This window comes from Microtus ochrogaster, chromosome 16 (genome assembly GCF_000317375.1).
Source record: "Microtus ochrogaster isolate Prairie Vole_2 chromosome 16, MicOch1.0, whole genome shotgun sequence".
In the NCBI taxonomy this organism is placed as follows: domain Eukaryota; kingdom Metazoa; phylum Chordata; class Mammalia; order Rodentia; family Cricetidae; genus Microtus; species Microtus ochrogaster.
The window spans coordinates 57,432,310-57,448,397 of record NC_022018.1 but is presented as its reverse complement, the minus strand read 5'-3'; the positions used below and the strand labels follow the sequence as shown (position 1 = coordinate 57,448,397).

Genomic DNA, 16,088 nt, shown 5'->3' with positions numbered 1-16,088 from the left:
CATTCCTCAGGTGCTTTGTATTTTGGAACATGGTGTCTCATTGGCCCGATGCTTGGCCGGATGGCTAGGCTGGCTGGGACCCCAACATCAGGAACACATCTGTTTCCACCTCCCCAGGGCAGAGATCACAAGAACATGCCCCAACTCTCAGCTTTTCCCTGAGTTACAGGGATAAAGCCCTGGTACCCACCTGCAAGGCAAACTCTTTACCAACTAACTTATCTCTCCGGCCCTGTGTTTTAAATTTCTGATTCAAGGCTACAGAAGTCCAAATAACATCTCCATTTCTTTCAGGTTTCTGTGTCAAAATTTTCTACATTAAACCAACTAAGTATAAAGGTTCTGTCAAGAAGGGAGAGAAGCTGGGCACCCTGCTGCCCTTGCAGAAAGTTTACCCCGGCATCCAGTCGCACGTACACATTGAAAACTGTGACTCCAGCGACCCCACGGCATACCTGTGAGCGCAGACACCACCAGATCCTGTCCAGAGTGGAGCGCGAACACGTCTGCCCTGAAGAAACGTGCGTTCCAACAGAAACACAATCAGTGCAAACCCCACACTTCTGATTCCAACCCATCGTCACCCTGACCTTCCTGACACCCAGAGGACCAGGGTGCTTTTGTATTTTAGGTTTTTAAGTCCTGATGACAGAAATAAACAAATGAATCCCAACATGTCCAGACTGTATTTCTGAGACCTCTGAACTAGCTGCTTCTCTGCCTGAGAGGGACAAAGAGCTTGAAGGTCTTTCCATGACCCAAGGATGAAGAGGTGCTCTCAGGCAGGCGTGGCACATGCCCTTAATGAACCTCTTATGCTAAGGCGATGGGATCTCAGGCACGCACTTACCTTTGTCAGGCTAGCTGGAGGGACAGCTGGTCACAGGGTGAAGGTCGCTGGTCTTTCTATCCATACTTTTTCATGCTCCACAAAAGAACAGGCTTCCTGGGAAGTGATGGTGCCCTCCTCTAGAAGACAGCACATTCTAGACCTCAGTGAGGCTGCGTACACACAGGGCGTGTGCGGGTGAGAAAGAGAACTACTCTTAGCTGAGGTTTCTGAGGATCGAGGGCAGGCGGCCTCATCCAGCAACGCCAGACATCATTATACATATAATGCCCAACATATCATACATCACTCCTTAAAGCTGCTGACAGCAAGAACAAGAGAAAAACAAAACCAAGTAGATGTGCAAAGACAGAAAAATCCTGGCTCTAAACAGGTCAGTAAGGAATGACTAAACTGGAGCAATAGTCTGGAAATTTCACTCACGAAATTTTGCTTCCGTCCTTTTGAAATGTAGGATGGTTCTATCCTTACTTATAGGTTTTCAAGGAAAAAGACAACTAATTGGCCTTTATTACTGGAGCAATGACTCCGCTTGAGTTTGTATTCCAATGCATAATGATGCCCACGACAACACTACTTGTCATAGTAAAACCAGGGACAACTCAAATGTCCATTAACAGCAACAGGTTTTAAAGACCAGGTCATAATTACAGAGCCAAATATCATACAGAAGTCATCATCAATAACACACAGTCGAATATGACAAGATATACAAATGACAGAAGTAATCAGTAATTCAAGGAAAGTGAAAAATTTACAAAAAGCGGGACACTCTTTTTATAATGTTGAAACAAATAAAATAACACAATTTCCAAGAACACATATAGGTGATAAAATTAAGGAAGAAAGGAAAGAGAGGAGGAGGAAGGGAGGAAGAAAATAAATAAAAACCCAATTACCACAGGGTTAGGAAGAGCGAGTCACACACATTCCAGTCACTGCAGAGGCACCATTGTGCAGACAAGGGTGACACATGAGTATTTCCTGTGAACTAATAGTGTGTCATAGAGGCAACTGGGCATGCATGTATGTAGGTGGCCGGAGGAGTTAGTGATGTTTCCCAGTCATTTAAGGACCCATGCAGGTTCCTGTCAGCATCCACCATGTCACAATATCTACACAAGACCAGCACGTTATAATTTAGGCTTTAGGGGCTGGAGAGATGGCTCAGAGGGTAAGAGCACAGGCTGCTCTTTCAGAGGTCAATTCTCAGCAACCACATGAGGGCTCACAACCATCTCTAATGTGATCTGGTACCCTCTTCTGGTCTGCAGACAGAACACTATTAAATAAGTAGAAAACAAAATAACCAACAAACAAAACAAAAAACCCCAGAGATTTAAGTTTTGCCAGAAAGTGGTGGTGCATGACTTTAATCCCAGTACATGGGAAGCAGAAGCAGAAGGAGCTCTGAGTTTGAGCCAGCTTGGTCTACAAAGCAAGTTCCAGGACAGGCTCCAAAGCTACAAAGAAAAACCCAGTCTCAAGCCACCTGCCCCAATTTAATACTGATTAAAAAATATATGATATGTATCACCAATTTGATAACCTTCTGTAGTGCTCATTGGTGTCGAATAACTTTGTACTGTTTTGAGGGCTTGCATTTGCTTTCAATGGACAAGCGTCAGTCAGGCTCCTGCTGCAGACATAGAGGAAGTGCTGTAGGCTCGGACGGCAGTTGAAAACGCTCTATCTGACCAATGAAGTTTGTGCTCAGCCTTCCAAACAATCAACTTTCTGGACTGGTGCTTAGGAAGTGAAACACAGTTAAATATGACTAGCACCCTCAAAAACAAGCCGATTGTCAGGAGTAGGGAGGGAGAACGTCCAGAGCAGCATGGTGCACTACCTTCCACCTGCCAGGCGTTTTATAGAACCGCCAACTCCAGAGGAAGAACATCTTTCCTAGGAAGAACTAGAATACAGCGCCCTCTAGTGCATGATATCAGAGCTGCTCGTGGGCTCTTATTTAAAGCTCGAATGACAAGAGAAAGAATACCAAGTAACTTTGCTTTTTCTTCATAAAAGTTATTATAATAGACACCTCAAAAATGTGGTTCCAGACATTGCCAGGTTTGATAAGTGTAAGTTAATATGAGTAAAAGAATTTTTATTTTGAAAATGCTTTTAGTTGTAAAAAATTAATTTAATGGAACAGCAAGGTCAGCAGCCAATTTAAGAGGTTAGGGCCACAGCAGGGTGAACTCGTATCTTTGGAGAGGGGGATTATGGCGATGCAGACGCACCTGATAACGTCTGCCAACCCTCCTGACTCATCCCCGGATACTGTACACAAAGCAAACGAGGCCTGCAAGGAACACAGCAAGGAAAAGGAAAAAAAAAAAAAGCGACAATTCAGGCTTTTGTTTGTTTCTTTCTTTAGTTTGACATACAGAAAGATCTTTCTTTCCTCTCTCTCCACTTACTTTTGCCCACAAAATTATCTGAAAGTTCCCCAAATCCTCCAACAAACACAAGTATTTTAACACGAACAAGCATGCAAACAGGACTAAAATGCTCTCAACACTAACGTTTATGACCCATCTGTACGAAACTCACTCATCTAGCCAGGTTTTCTGACCATAGGCAAAGCAGAACTCACGGGCTTCCAAAGGACATGGGGAGGCGTCCATGGGGAGACACTACAGATACAGCATTTTCTTGTATTGTTCTCGGCTGCTTTAAAATCTTTTCCCTTCCTTTCACTAACCCAGGAGGTGAGCAACCAGGGAGAATGGACATGAATTAATAAACGTCGACCACCATGACGCATTACATCGTTGAGTTCATGAGGTTCCCACAGGAGCCTAAAAAGCTCTACTTAGAGCACAGTATCTCATACTTCTCAGAGGGCCCAGTGTCTTCCTCTTCCGATGCAACCGGCTGTAGGGAAAACCATTCCTTGGTGTCCTTTCTCTAATCCCAATGTTCTGCTCCCTTAGCCTCTAGGGCAAGCACCACTGGCAATTGGTCACCTTGCTATACAGGTGTGCACACCACTGGTACCCAGTCACCTTGCTATGCAGGTGTGCACACCACTGGGGCCAGGTCACCTCGCTATTCAGGTGTGCACACCACTGGGGCCAGGTCACCTCGCTATGCAGGTGTGCACACCACTGGCACCTGCTATGCAGGTGTGCACCCACTGGTACCCGGTCACCTTGCTAGCAGGTGTGCACAACATTATCTCACTAAGGCAACAGCAAGTGAGCCCATAGGTTTATCTACTCGGTATTTCCTTTACCCTGCCCCTGCCTCCATCATAGTGAAGCCATTTCTCTTATGCCTGTGGTGGTGTTGCCCTGATTAGATTTCAAGTTTTCAATTACGGCACACCTTTCTGGGTCTTAGGTATAAATGATATTATCTGCAATACTAAGAACTCTGACCTCGAGAAAGGTTTTAGTATTGTTACCCAAGACAACGCACAGCTCTTAGAGCAAGGAATACACGTGACCGTAAGTCACCTGTCTCAGAGCTCACCATGAGAATGAATGAGGAAGGACAGTCTACTTCCAAACTGTTTACAAACTACAGTGGGTCCTAATTGCTTAATAGGTGAGGATACTCGCCAAAACTGAAAAATAATAAGCATGTTTCTCTTTTTGAAAGCTGACTTCTAATAACTGTACACACACACACACACACACACACACTCACACACACAGAGCAGTGATCTTGTACCGGGGAGTTTATGACACAATGAAGTGCACAGGTCATAATGAGACAAGCAGATCATACACACATAGCAGTGGGCGTTACAAAGGAAGCAGAGTACTCAGGATGTGAGCAAAGGGTCTGACCCAGGAGCTGGGAAGGTGTCAAGGACGACTTCCCCTCGGAAGTGCCACAGGGGAAAGAAAGATCTGGGGGAGCACAGAGGGAGCCAGCAGAGAGATCTCGGAGAGATGCCTGTGGTAGCAGAGGGCAGAGAAGTGGGAGGGACAGAGAAGGAGAGAAGTGGGCAAAGGGCGGGCACAGTGGCAGGAAATGGCACAGGGCACCCAGGCAACTGCTCAGACGACATCTTCATCCTAAGGACAAGCTGGAGAAGGACGTCACCAGTGTGACTAATCAGATGACAGGCCACATAGGCGAAGGACATGGCACAGTCCCAGACCAACAGCAGCAGGCCAGTAAACACTGATTTCCAAACACATCCTGCAAAATTCACCTCTGTACCCACACCGGGTATTCAATTAATAAACACAGTACCTTCTATTTGCTGTATTTTATGAAATGAATTAGCACTACTGGATTTTAACATAATACTAATTGCCTTCCAAGTTTATCTAAAAATGAATTTAAAATACTCTAGAAATCAAAGTTGTTTACTAATAAATAAATCACAAAATGCCAAAAAGATTTTAAGTACAATGACACACACCTCTATAATGGTACCTTAATTTTTAACAGTATGCGCTTTGTAAAACATATTGATACCAAATGAAACAGATGAAATTAAAATAACATGAGGTTGTAACATAAAAATACATAACTTAAAGGGATCTAATACTGTAAATTGTAATTACATATTAATTATAAATTTAGTATAAGTTTCTTAGTAAGCTAAACATGCCTCCAAAGGTTGAGAAATGGAAGTCTCTCTCAGCCTTGGACACCTGTAGTCTAACCCTACCAATGCTCTAATTAACACACAGTGTCTGTGTCCTACTGACAAAAACTTCTGGCTATTTAAATTTGCTATATTGTTTTCAAATGATTCTACAGAAACCAATTAAGAGATTTGGCAAACAGCAAATATTTAACCTAACACAGTTAAGTGGCTCATCTCAAAAATTACATTTACATGGACAGACAATAACTAATCCTACTAACAGAGAATTCGGAACCTTTGGCAGCTGGTTACCAGATAGGCATCACATCCGGGAACCACACTCTTCCCAGGTGCTTAGAGACTTCAGTGTGAACTTCGTCAGGGGTGTAATTGTCATCAGGGACCAGAACCTCCTCCATGATTGACAGCTGGGTGAGCCTTCGGCCACAGAGTCGTACAAACTCGACGAAGGCACTGCAGTTGACCTCACACTCGCTCAGGCCCAAGGCTGTCAGGTTTTGACAGTGCTCAGCAATGCCAATAAGTTCACTGTCCAGGGGCTGAAGGCCATTGGCACACACCACTAACTCAACCAGCCGTGGGCAGTGCACACCTATCCGGCCTAGAATGGCCCTGCTCACTGAACGCCCGAAGTAAACGTGAGTGACGGGGGTCTCTTCTTGGAAGAATGTCTCAAGCTCCTCTTCATATAAGAAGAAGTACATGACAACACCGACCCCCGGAGAGTGTTTCATCAGCGCATCCCAACTGTGTTTTTTAATGGAGTGGAACTGGATCTGCCCAGGGTTTTCACTCACAACATCTATTCGGAGATGTTCGAGGTTCACGTGAGTCTCACTTGACAGCGCAAGGAGCAGCTCATCGCTCAGAATGTAGTAATTCAACGCCAGCTCTCGGAGGCCCTGATAGTAGTCTGCCACACAGAGGGTCCCTGCGGGAAATGGAGGAAATCCTTAAGAACAAAGAATCACGCTGATACGAAAACAGATGACGTCAACTTAAATTTTCTATTAGTTATTTTAGTACAACAGATAACTAATGATGTTTGGGAAAATGGCCGCTAACGTATATCATTATATGTGTGCAGGTTAATTAAAATTTTCCTCATACATAGGGCTGGGGGGAGGGATATGCAAACCGCTGCAGCCACTAAGGAGATCGGTGTGGAGGTTCCCAAAGAGCCAAACCTAGAGCTACCATAAAACTCTCTGTACCCATCTTAGGGACATCTGAAAGGCTAATTCAGCACAGCAGAGACACCGGGGCAACCACGTTGACTGAGGCACTATTCGCACGAGCTGAGACGGGGAAACAGCCTAGGAGTCCAGCAACAGGTGAGTGTGGGCAAAGAAAACGTTCTCTCTGTGTGTAACGACTTCTACTGAGTCATAAGAACGGAACTGTGACGCTTTCAGCAAAACCAATCAACTGGAGATTACTGTGTTAAACAAACTAAGGTAGATTCATAAAGATAAATGTCCCACTTCCTAACATACTCCAAGTTTACATTTAAGTTCACACACACGAGTACACATATACATGCACACACACATACATGTAAGGCGTGAAAGCCCAGTATGTCCTAATTTCCTCTCATGGCTGCGATAAAACACTGACCAAAATCAAGGTGAAGAGGAAAGGGGTTATTTGGCTTAGACATCTAGACCATAGTCCATCTTGACAGAAGCCAGGACAGGAACCCAGAGGCAGAAACTGAAGGCAAGATGATGGAGGAATGCTGCTCACTGGTTTGTTTCTCTGGCTTACTCGGCTTGCTTTTCCACACAGCCCAGGACTACCACACAGGGGCAGCAATACTCATGGGAGACTGGGCCCACATCAATTCTTAATTAAGAAAATGTCCCCACTGATGGAGGCATTTTCTCAATTGAGGTTCTTTCTTGCCACATGACCTTAGCTTGGGTCAGCTGGAAAGAGCCTACCAAGCATGAAGGGGCTACGGCAGGGAAGAACGATGGAGGAACAGAGAATGATGGGATACATGTGATATGAAAGCAAAAGGGGGCAGGAAGAGGGCCAGGAAGTGGGGAGGGGAGGCAGACAGGCATAAAGAATAACAACACAATATATACATGAAAATGCCATGATAAAACCTACTACTTTGGGGCATTAATTTAAAAAATTAACTAGAAAAAAAAATGACAGACCAATCTTCCTGATGAACATTCATGCCAAAAATCCCAACCAAATACTTGTAAATCTTAGTGGTTAACGAACTCGCTGTACTGGCAGGAATAGCTGAGTTTGGATTCCCAGAACCCATGTAAGGCTGCATGTGGAAGCATTTCTGCAATCTTAGCACACCTACAACAAGACGGAAGCTGGGGATGCAGAATTCCCAGAAGGTCTTTGGTCAGCTGACCTGGTGTCTACAGTAGCAGACAAGATACCATGTCTCAAAGAAGTTGGATGGTAAAGACACATTCCTGATCTCTACAAATGTGCCACAGCCTATGTGTCCCAGCACTCTAAACGATGAGTACACACACACATACGTGCGCGCGCACACATACGCACAAACTTGCACACACATGCTTAAAAATGCTTGCAAATCAAATATAGGAACATATTAAAAGGGACATTCGGCATGATAAGGTCGGCTTTATTCTACAGTTGCAAGAGACATTCAACGTGTGCCGATCAGTAAATGTAAGACATCACATAAAAGGTCTTAAAGACAGAAATCACATGATTTTCTCGATAGAAGCATAAAAGGGTTTGGACAAAATGCCACATTCCTTCATGATAAAAGCCTTGAAGAAAGTGGGAGCAGAAGGAATGTGTCTCAACATAATAAAGGCTGTCATCTTTGATGAAAGTGTATCTCAACATAACTGAAGCTGTCTATGATGAACCTGCAGCTGACATTATACAAATCGGAGAACATTTCAAATGACTAAAACGAGGAACAAACCAAGGCTGCTCACATCCTCCGCTCTTACTACAGTAACAGAAGCCTTAGAACACCAAGCCGAGAGAAGCAAATGAAAGGGATATAAATACGGGAGTTGGCTGGTTTTATGTTAACTTGACACAAGAGTCATCTGGGAAGAGGGAGTCTGAATTGAGAAAATGCCCCCACCAGACGGCCGGTGGTGAGTTTTCTTACTTAGTGATGGATATCAGAATGCCAAGCCTATTGTGGGAGGTGTCACCCTTTGGCAGGCAGCCCCGGGATGTATTAAAAAGCAGGCTGGCCGGGCGGTGGTGGCGCACACCTTTAATCCCAGCATTTGGGAGGCAGAGGCAGGCGGATCTCTGTGAGTTCGAGACCAGCCTGGTCTACTACAAGAGCTAGTTCCAGGACAGGCTCCAAAACCACAGAGAAACCCTGTCTCGAAAAAACCAAAAAAAAAAAAAAAAAAAAAAAAAGCAGGCTGAGCAGGCCATAGGAAGCCAGCCAGTAAGCAGCTCTCCTCTTTCCTTTATGGCCTTGTATCACTTCCTGCCTCCAGGTTCCTGTCCTGATTTCTCTCGACGATGGACTGCAAGCCAGAAGATGAAATAAACCCCCTGTTCCCCAAGATGCTTTTGGTCACAGTGTTTTATCACAGCAACAGAACCTGAAGACAAGAGGAAAGGAAATAAAGAAATTGCAGATGACATGCTTCTCTACATAAGACTCCTGGAAAACCTTGAAAGCTGCTGAGCACCAGCAAAGAGTGGCAGGATGCAAAATGAACATGCAAAAATCACTGCATTTTTCTACATTCCGATAACACATTGCTAAGGGAGAAATCAGGAAAACAATCCATTCACAACTGCCCCCACCCCACATGACACACCTTGGAATAAACACATCTACACTGAAAACTTCAAAGCAAGTGAAATAGACACTAAATGATGTCCGCATGCTCTGGCTGCAGGGTGTAGACCAATCAAGCTGAAACCGAGCTGGAAATTTCCTGCAGGCTAGCTCTCATAATGCTTCCCAGTGCTATGAAGGCTGACAGAGGAGTCTTACTCAGCTATGAACCCCGTGTGCTGCCAGCCTCCACTAGACAACAAGTGCCCACCGCCACAACAGTGCCATGACTGTCACGGGAATAACGTTCTCATTGGATCTGAGGACCACTCCACAGAAGAGAACTCATACTTGGTACTGTAAACCTGTTCAAAGCCCATGGTCAGAAGGCCATAGGCCCTGACACGGAAGCTTCTACAGTCATTCCGCTAAGTAGGCGTGCTATGCCCATCAGACTGACCTTATTTATGCTCGCTCATGGGTGGGTGCTGCTTAGCCGTTGTCAGAGAATCCCCATTTTATAATGGACAGCAGTGACTGCAGGGACTTTAATTGGTAAGAGATGAAAATATAAGTGACTTTTGAGTGCTCAGTCCTAAGAGAGCATCTGTAAAACTCGCTGGCCGAGACTCGGGAAAGACTAGAGAAGAGATGGGTGAGAAGGATGCGAGAGGCAGAGGAAGCACACGGAATGCAGAGACAGTATTTTGTGGACGGGACACTGTTTGCTGCGCTCGTGGGCTCACAGCCACTGACGACACCCTCCAACACGGCATCACGGGTGGGAAGGGGCTCGTGAGGGAGGCCCCACCCCTCTGCGAGGAGCTTTCTCTGCTGAGTGTTGCTAGGGGAGAAGATTTCTCCCATGGTGTTGCCACTGGTAAATTGTCCATGCTCTAATAATCCCAATGACACAGAGGGTCAGCAAAATGGAGAAGAAATTAACTAGAAGGGGGGCTAACTGGGAAGAAGAAGGGCCCTGACAGGGGAGGGAGGAACAAGAGAAGGTAACGGGAGCGAACATGATCAAAATATGTTATGTACATGCATGAAATTGTCAAAAATGGGTCACTAATTTTGACAAGATTAACACATGTCCAAGGGGAAAATATTCTCTGAAGAAGCAACTTACATCTAATATGAAGATGATTGCTTTTGATAAAATTCTTAAAAATTATGTTCCAAAGGCGTGTACTTTTCAATAGGTAATTTGTTGTTACTATAGTAAAAACCATCGATCAATTTACATAAAAAGCACGACCTACCATCAGACGAAACATGAGGACAGCTGCTCATTTTTAGGAGTCGCAGAGTGTCACTACTGTTGGCCACGAGAATCTTCAGTGAGGGATGGTCCACAGGCGCATCTCCGATCTTAACTGATGACGACGACGTTGAGTTGACAAACACAACTGTAAGTGCTGACACAAAATGAGACTTGCATGCCAGTAAGAAAAAGATTACGAAAACGTTATTTAAAACTCCTAGTTTCAAACAAGTAGCATTAAAAAACAAATTCTTAGGTGCTAAAACACAGTAAAAATAGACTATGTTTTCATGCTATTACTAGCCATTAGACGACATTCCTATTTCCTTTTAAATAAAGTTTCAAGTTAGTATCAAAGTATGGGTTTCATTCCGGCATTTTCATGCTTGTTCTATGCTTGCTCTATGCTTCCCTCTTCCCCACGCCCTTCCCTCTGCCTTTCCCCATCCTCCCAACCCATCAATCTGGTCCCCTCATCCCTCCAAATACCCCTACTCTCATCATCTGGATTCCATTTGTCTCTCTCTCTCCCCGCTTCCCTCTTCCGTGGTTCTCTTTCTGCTTTCATAACCTCAAACACACACACAGACAGACACACACACACTCACATACACGCTGCACACACGGAGTCTGCACATGAGAGAAGGCATGCAGTATTTGTCGTCCTGAGTTTGATCTATTTCAGCTAACATCTTCATGTCTACTTCCACATATTTTCCTGAAAATATCATGATTTTGCATTTCTTCAAGGTGAAAACAATTCGACCGTGTGTGTACTATGCGTCACTCACTGTCTGTTGATGGACATCTAGGCTGGTTTGTCTTCCTAACTATTGTGAGCAGTAAATCAGCAAACATGGCTATGTAATGCATCTCTGTGTAGTTTATGACTTCAAGTAGTTTGCCAGTAGCATAACTTGTAATACATACAGTATTTTGTAATATACATACAGCATACAGTAATTTGTTTAGTATGGGTTCTTGTCTTTGGTAGGGGATTAGGTGGTGGTAGCTGTCTGAGCTCAGTTTTAGAGCTTACATTCTGTTCCAATGACTTCTCTACAGGGTAAGAGATGAGGATCCAGTTTCATTCTTCTACATCCAGTTTTCCAACCAATATTTGCTGAAGATGCTGCGTTTTGTTTCCAGTGCATGCTGTACCTGTTTGGTCTCATTTTCAGGTTTTATATTCTATAACACTGGCTTGTATGTCTGTTTTTGTGACCGTTCCAAGCCTAGTTTCTGGAATTGTGGCTCTGAGCTATAACTCGAGCCCAGCTTTTATACTTGCACGCTGCTCTTTCTGCTTAGAATTGCTGCAGCAATGAGGGTCTCTTTGTGCTTCCGTATCAACAGCAGAACTGTTTCTGATGGAGACTGTTGAATCTCTAAACCACTTTGGCCAATGCAGTCATTTTCTACACTACTAATCCTGCCATAAGGTTTTTCCATCTTCTTAAATTCCTCTCTTCGATGTCCTAAGGTTTTCATTGCAGAGGTCTCCTACTACCTTTCTCCATAGTTAGGCTTAATTCTGAGTTTTGGGGGTCTTATGGGGGCATTATAAATGGGATTTTCTTCTTTCTTGACAGTTTCATTATTAATATATAGAAAGGCTACAGACTTTTCTGTGGTGACTTTGTGTCTTGTTACTTTGCTGGAATTTAAGATTTCTCTGGTGAGCTCTCTAGGACCTTGTAAGTATAGACTCAAGTCTGCAAGTGTGAGTAATCATTCTCTTCCTTTCCCATCTGTATCCTTTTTATTTATTTCTCTAATGATAGAGCTCTAGCTAGGATTGCATGCATTATATTGAATTAAGAGTGGTTAGGTGGACATTCCTATCTAACTTTAGAGGAATGTTGGGGTGTTTAGCTCTGGGAAAAGCCTCACGTGTCCAGTGAGATGATCACATGATTTCCATTTCTAAACCCATTTTGTGTGTTACATAACATTGAATGATATGCAAAACCAACTTTGAATCTCTGGGGGAAAACTAACTTGTTTGTGGTGTAGGTTTGAAAATGGAACAATGAGAAAGGAAAAATTCCACATATCTCCTAAAGGATGTCTTAGCTATTTTCAACCTTAAGAATTCGATGTCAAGTATTAAAAAGTTATAGTTAATTTATTTTCTAGAACAGGGATTAGCTAACTACGGACCACCAGCCAAGCTCAGTGCAGAGTCTGTTTCTCTCTGGTTCATTCGTGAAGACTAAATCGTTTGCATTATTAAAGGTGGAAAAGACCTGAAGCATAACACTGTGTGGCATGGGAGCTACAGGAAACAGAGTTAAGGCTCACAGATGAAGCCTGCATGGCCCAGCCACGCGCTCTCCTTTCGTATGGTCTGTGTTGGCTTCTCCCCTGCAACAGAGGAGCTGGGGAATTAAGGCCGATCTGTATGGCCCTCAGAGCCTAGAATTCTTTGAGTTCTTCCTACCTCCTCCCAGGAAAAATACACTTTTCCCTGTTTCAATCACTTCTATATTTCCAGACCTAAGACAGTGTCTGCAGCATAGCAGTCAATGATACTTTTCAAAGGATGAAGGGATGTCATAATCCTATGTTCTTTACCCAGCAGATTTAAACGAAGTAAATAAGGCAGTTACAGTTTTGAAGAATTACAAAATAAAGCTTACTAATAGCGTGACCTCAGTGTAGGCAGAATTCCACACATTTTCAGATTCATTATTTCTGGCCAAGTCGGAAAGTGTGGAAAGCAAATCCAAGGCAAGCTCCCTTTCCCTTGCACAAACTCCATCTTGGTTGCATTAAAGGTTCTGCTGGCCCTGTTAGGATGACTACATTGGTTATAGATGTGTAAACACATGGTCTTACACCAATTAAAAGTGGTTTTCACACAGCAGAGGGATAGAGTGCTACTAACTTAATGCAGAACCTTATCTCTTTTTCAAGAAATATAAAGTTGGTTTTTTTCCCCTTCAATCAACTCTGAATTAGTTGTTTTCGTCTTGCGGGACACAGAAGAGGCGCAGCGCGGGTTTCCTCCTAGTCCCACTTGCTCTACTCTTCATGTCTAAAGTCCCATAATTCCATCTAGCTTCTCCACCCACTGCCTGGCATCTGCCGGGTAATGCATAGCAACCCCAGATGCTGGCCCTGGAGGCTGATGGGCACCGGCAGCCTTAGCTCTGGACTCTAAGATGCATAAGGTCAGTCTGAGCCTGTGGACTATAAACAAGGAAGTGACTCTTCAACGCTAGTCAGCTTTCACCTGATTACCAATATTATTCTAAATCCCCAAATGACCCAATTTTTTTCCAGCCTACCTCCTAAAACGACAACAGGCTAGCAGACAGCCTGGCTGAGAGAGCCGTGACCCAGTTTACAGGTGGGAGGATGTTGTTATCCCTACCATCTTCTGTAGGAGAGTTCTGTCAGGAGATTTTTATCAACGGCTGTAATGAAGAGCTAGTTACAAAGTGAACACTACTTTAACCCGGGTTCCTGGTAAACAGGTAAACAACACGGATGGTCTCTCATGCTTCCAAAGGGGTGAGGGTGAGGCGAGCCCAGTAAACAGGCTGAGCTCATCACTGAGATGGTTTGGAGAACTAACAGTGCAAAGAAGATGAAATGCGGTCGGCTTTATAGTTGGTGCTGGCTGTCAACTCAAGAGACTCTTGAGTCACGTCGGAGCCTTTGGGGATTATCATATTATTTACTTACTACCTGTATATGTTCGTGCATGTGCACACTCTATTACCAGATGTGGAGGTCAAAGGACAAATCACAGAAGTTCTTTCCTGCCACCATACGGGTTCTGGGGCTCAAATTCAGATTCTCAGACCAGGCGGGAAGCACCTTTACCCACTGAGCCCCCTCACTGTCCCAGGACTACCCTGATTACGTCAGCTGAGATGAAGGCTCGCTGGCTGTAGCCAGCACCCTTTTGGGATCCTGGACTATATGAATGGGGGTGGACACTGAAGAGCGGCATCCATCAGCATTCTCTGCTGCCTGACAACGATGCCGTATGGCTGGATGCTTCAAGCTCCTGCTCCTCTGCTTCCCAACCATGCTGGACTGTGCACTGGAAGTGCCAGGGAAGGATATTTCTCCCTTACATTGCTTTGGACAGAGTATCTTCTACACTAAGACAGTAGGAGCAGACAGTGACCAGTTTGAGAAGATGTCTCTGCAGAGCTGAGGACACTTGGGAGAGGCCTGAAGACGGTGCCTCCTGCAGTGGACAGTGCTGGGAATGTCTAAGTGACTTCACCTTTCCTCTTTGCTTATCCAGCGCCGGGTTTTAACTGACAGGCTTGGCCAGCCGGGCTAGCCATGCCGCTGAACTCTAAGTCAGTGAGAAACCCAGCCTTACGGGAGGTGGGTGGTGGGTTTTGCGGGGAGGGCACACGTCCTCTGACAGTCACATGCCTGCACGCACATGAACACAAACATCATTTAAAAAGAAGTCTACCGTAGCTCACAAAAGGCCCAGTAGTCTTACCTTTGGCACATTCATAAAGCTTGGTTTGGCTGTGGAAATCAACCCCAGGGTCTGGATGGAGCACTTTACCAGCTGAGAGAGAATCTCACAGGCGGCTTCCGCTGACTCAATACTACTATCAACCTATAAAGACAATTTTTAATATGAACTTCCTGAAGGTAATGTGTCAGAACCACTGGAAATGCAATTATTTAATGGAATTTAATAACCAAGTTTTGTTGATTCCTTTCATCAGTTGAAATGACTGCTTTTCTATGGAATGTCTGAGCTTACAAAGGGAGAAACAGAAAGATGGTAAAATAACTTTGCAACACTTCATGCTTTTAGGCCTTTATAATGACCTGGGTATTAATAATAATAGCCCAAGTGAGAAAACTGAAGTTTAAGTCATTTACTTACAGCTCGGGCTCTCTATCTCAGTCTGTGCAACAACTAGAGAACAATCAGAAAGCAACATGGGCTAAAAACCTGGCGTATTTACCAAGTGCCTCCAAGTAAGGATCCAAACTCACCCAGGGATCGATCTCACTGACGCGCGCGCGCACGCGGCTTCGTACCTTCAAGCTGACATACTGCAGGTGCACAGCGTGCTTCCTGATGATCTGCTGGATGAGATCAGGATGAGTGGACTTAAAATAGGAAGTGGCTGACCGGTTCAGCTCAAACTCAAACTTCTTCCAGAGATCAGGGACGTGAAACACTTCATTCCAGCTCCTACACACAGAAGACGCGCGGGCTCGGTCTATTAAAGGGAGATACTGGAAGATGTGTAATATCACGTGCTGCGGTAGAGTCCCCCAGTCTGGAAGAACAGGGAGCACATGAGCGTGGGGGAGAGAAAGGCGGAGCCCACGTCTGGGCTGCTTCACCACTGGTGAAGACGGGACAGCGTTATTCACGGCAGAGAAATGATTCCTCTTCATTCTGTAAGCATCAGAAAACACTGTTTGTTTCTTGTCCGGCACCCCACAAACATCCGTGCTCTAACTATAGACTGATATGCACCCCACAAACATCCATTCTCTAACTATAGACTGATGCACCCCACAAACATCCGTACTCTAACTGTATATAGAATGATATGCACCCCACAAACATCCGTGCTCTAACTACAGACTGATGCACCCCACAAACATCCGTTCTCTAACT

At 44.6% G+C, this 16,088-nt stretch overlaps 2 protein-coding genes across 2 annotated transcripts in view; one reads left to right on the top strand and one right to left on the bottom strand.

Moving 5' to 3' along the window:
- Lect2 (leukocyte cell derived chemotaxin 2) overlaps nucleotides 1–667 on the top strand; it is an 8,735-nt gene extending 8,068 nt beyond the window's left edge. Inside the window, exon 4 of the mRNA XM_005355270.2 lies at nucleotides 295–667. Within this exon, the coding sequence (XP_005355327.1) occupies nucleotides 295–461 (167 nt within the window). The 3' untranslated portion in view covers nucleotides 462–667. The remainder of the gene's footprint in view (nucleotides 1–294) is intronic.
- Nucleotides 668–3,266: 2,599 nt separating this feature from the next.
- The window catches only part of LOC101983713 (F-box/LRR-repeat protein 21), a 16,166-nt gene continuing 3,344 nt past the window's right edge, over nucleotides 3,267–16,088 (bottom strand). Inside the window, exons 5-8 of the mRNA XM_005355269.3 lie at nucleotides 15,497–15,863; nucleotides 14,940–15,062; nucleotides 10,461–10,632; nucleotides 3,267–6,360 (exon numbers count right to left, since the gene is read on the bottom strand). Of these exons, the coding sequence (XP_005355326.1) occupies nucleotides 5,717–6,360; nucleotides 10,461–10,632; nucleotides 14,940–15,062; nucleotides 15,497–15,863 (1,306 nt within the window). The 3' untranslated portion in view covers nucleotides 3,267–5,716. The remainder of the gene's footprint in view (nucleotides 6,361–10,460; nucleotides 10,633–14,939; nucleotides 15,063–15,496; nucleotides 15,864–16,088) is intronic.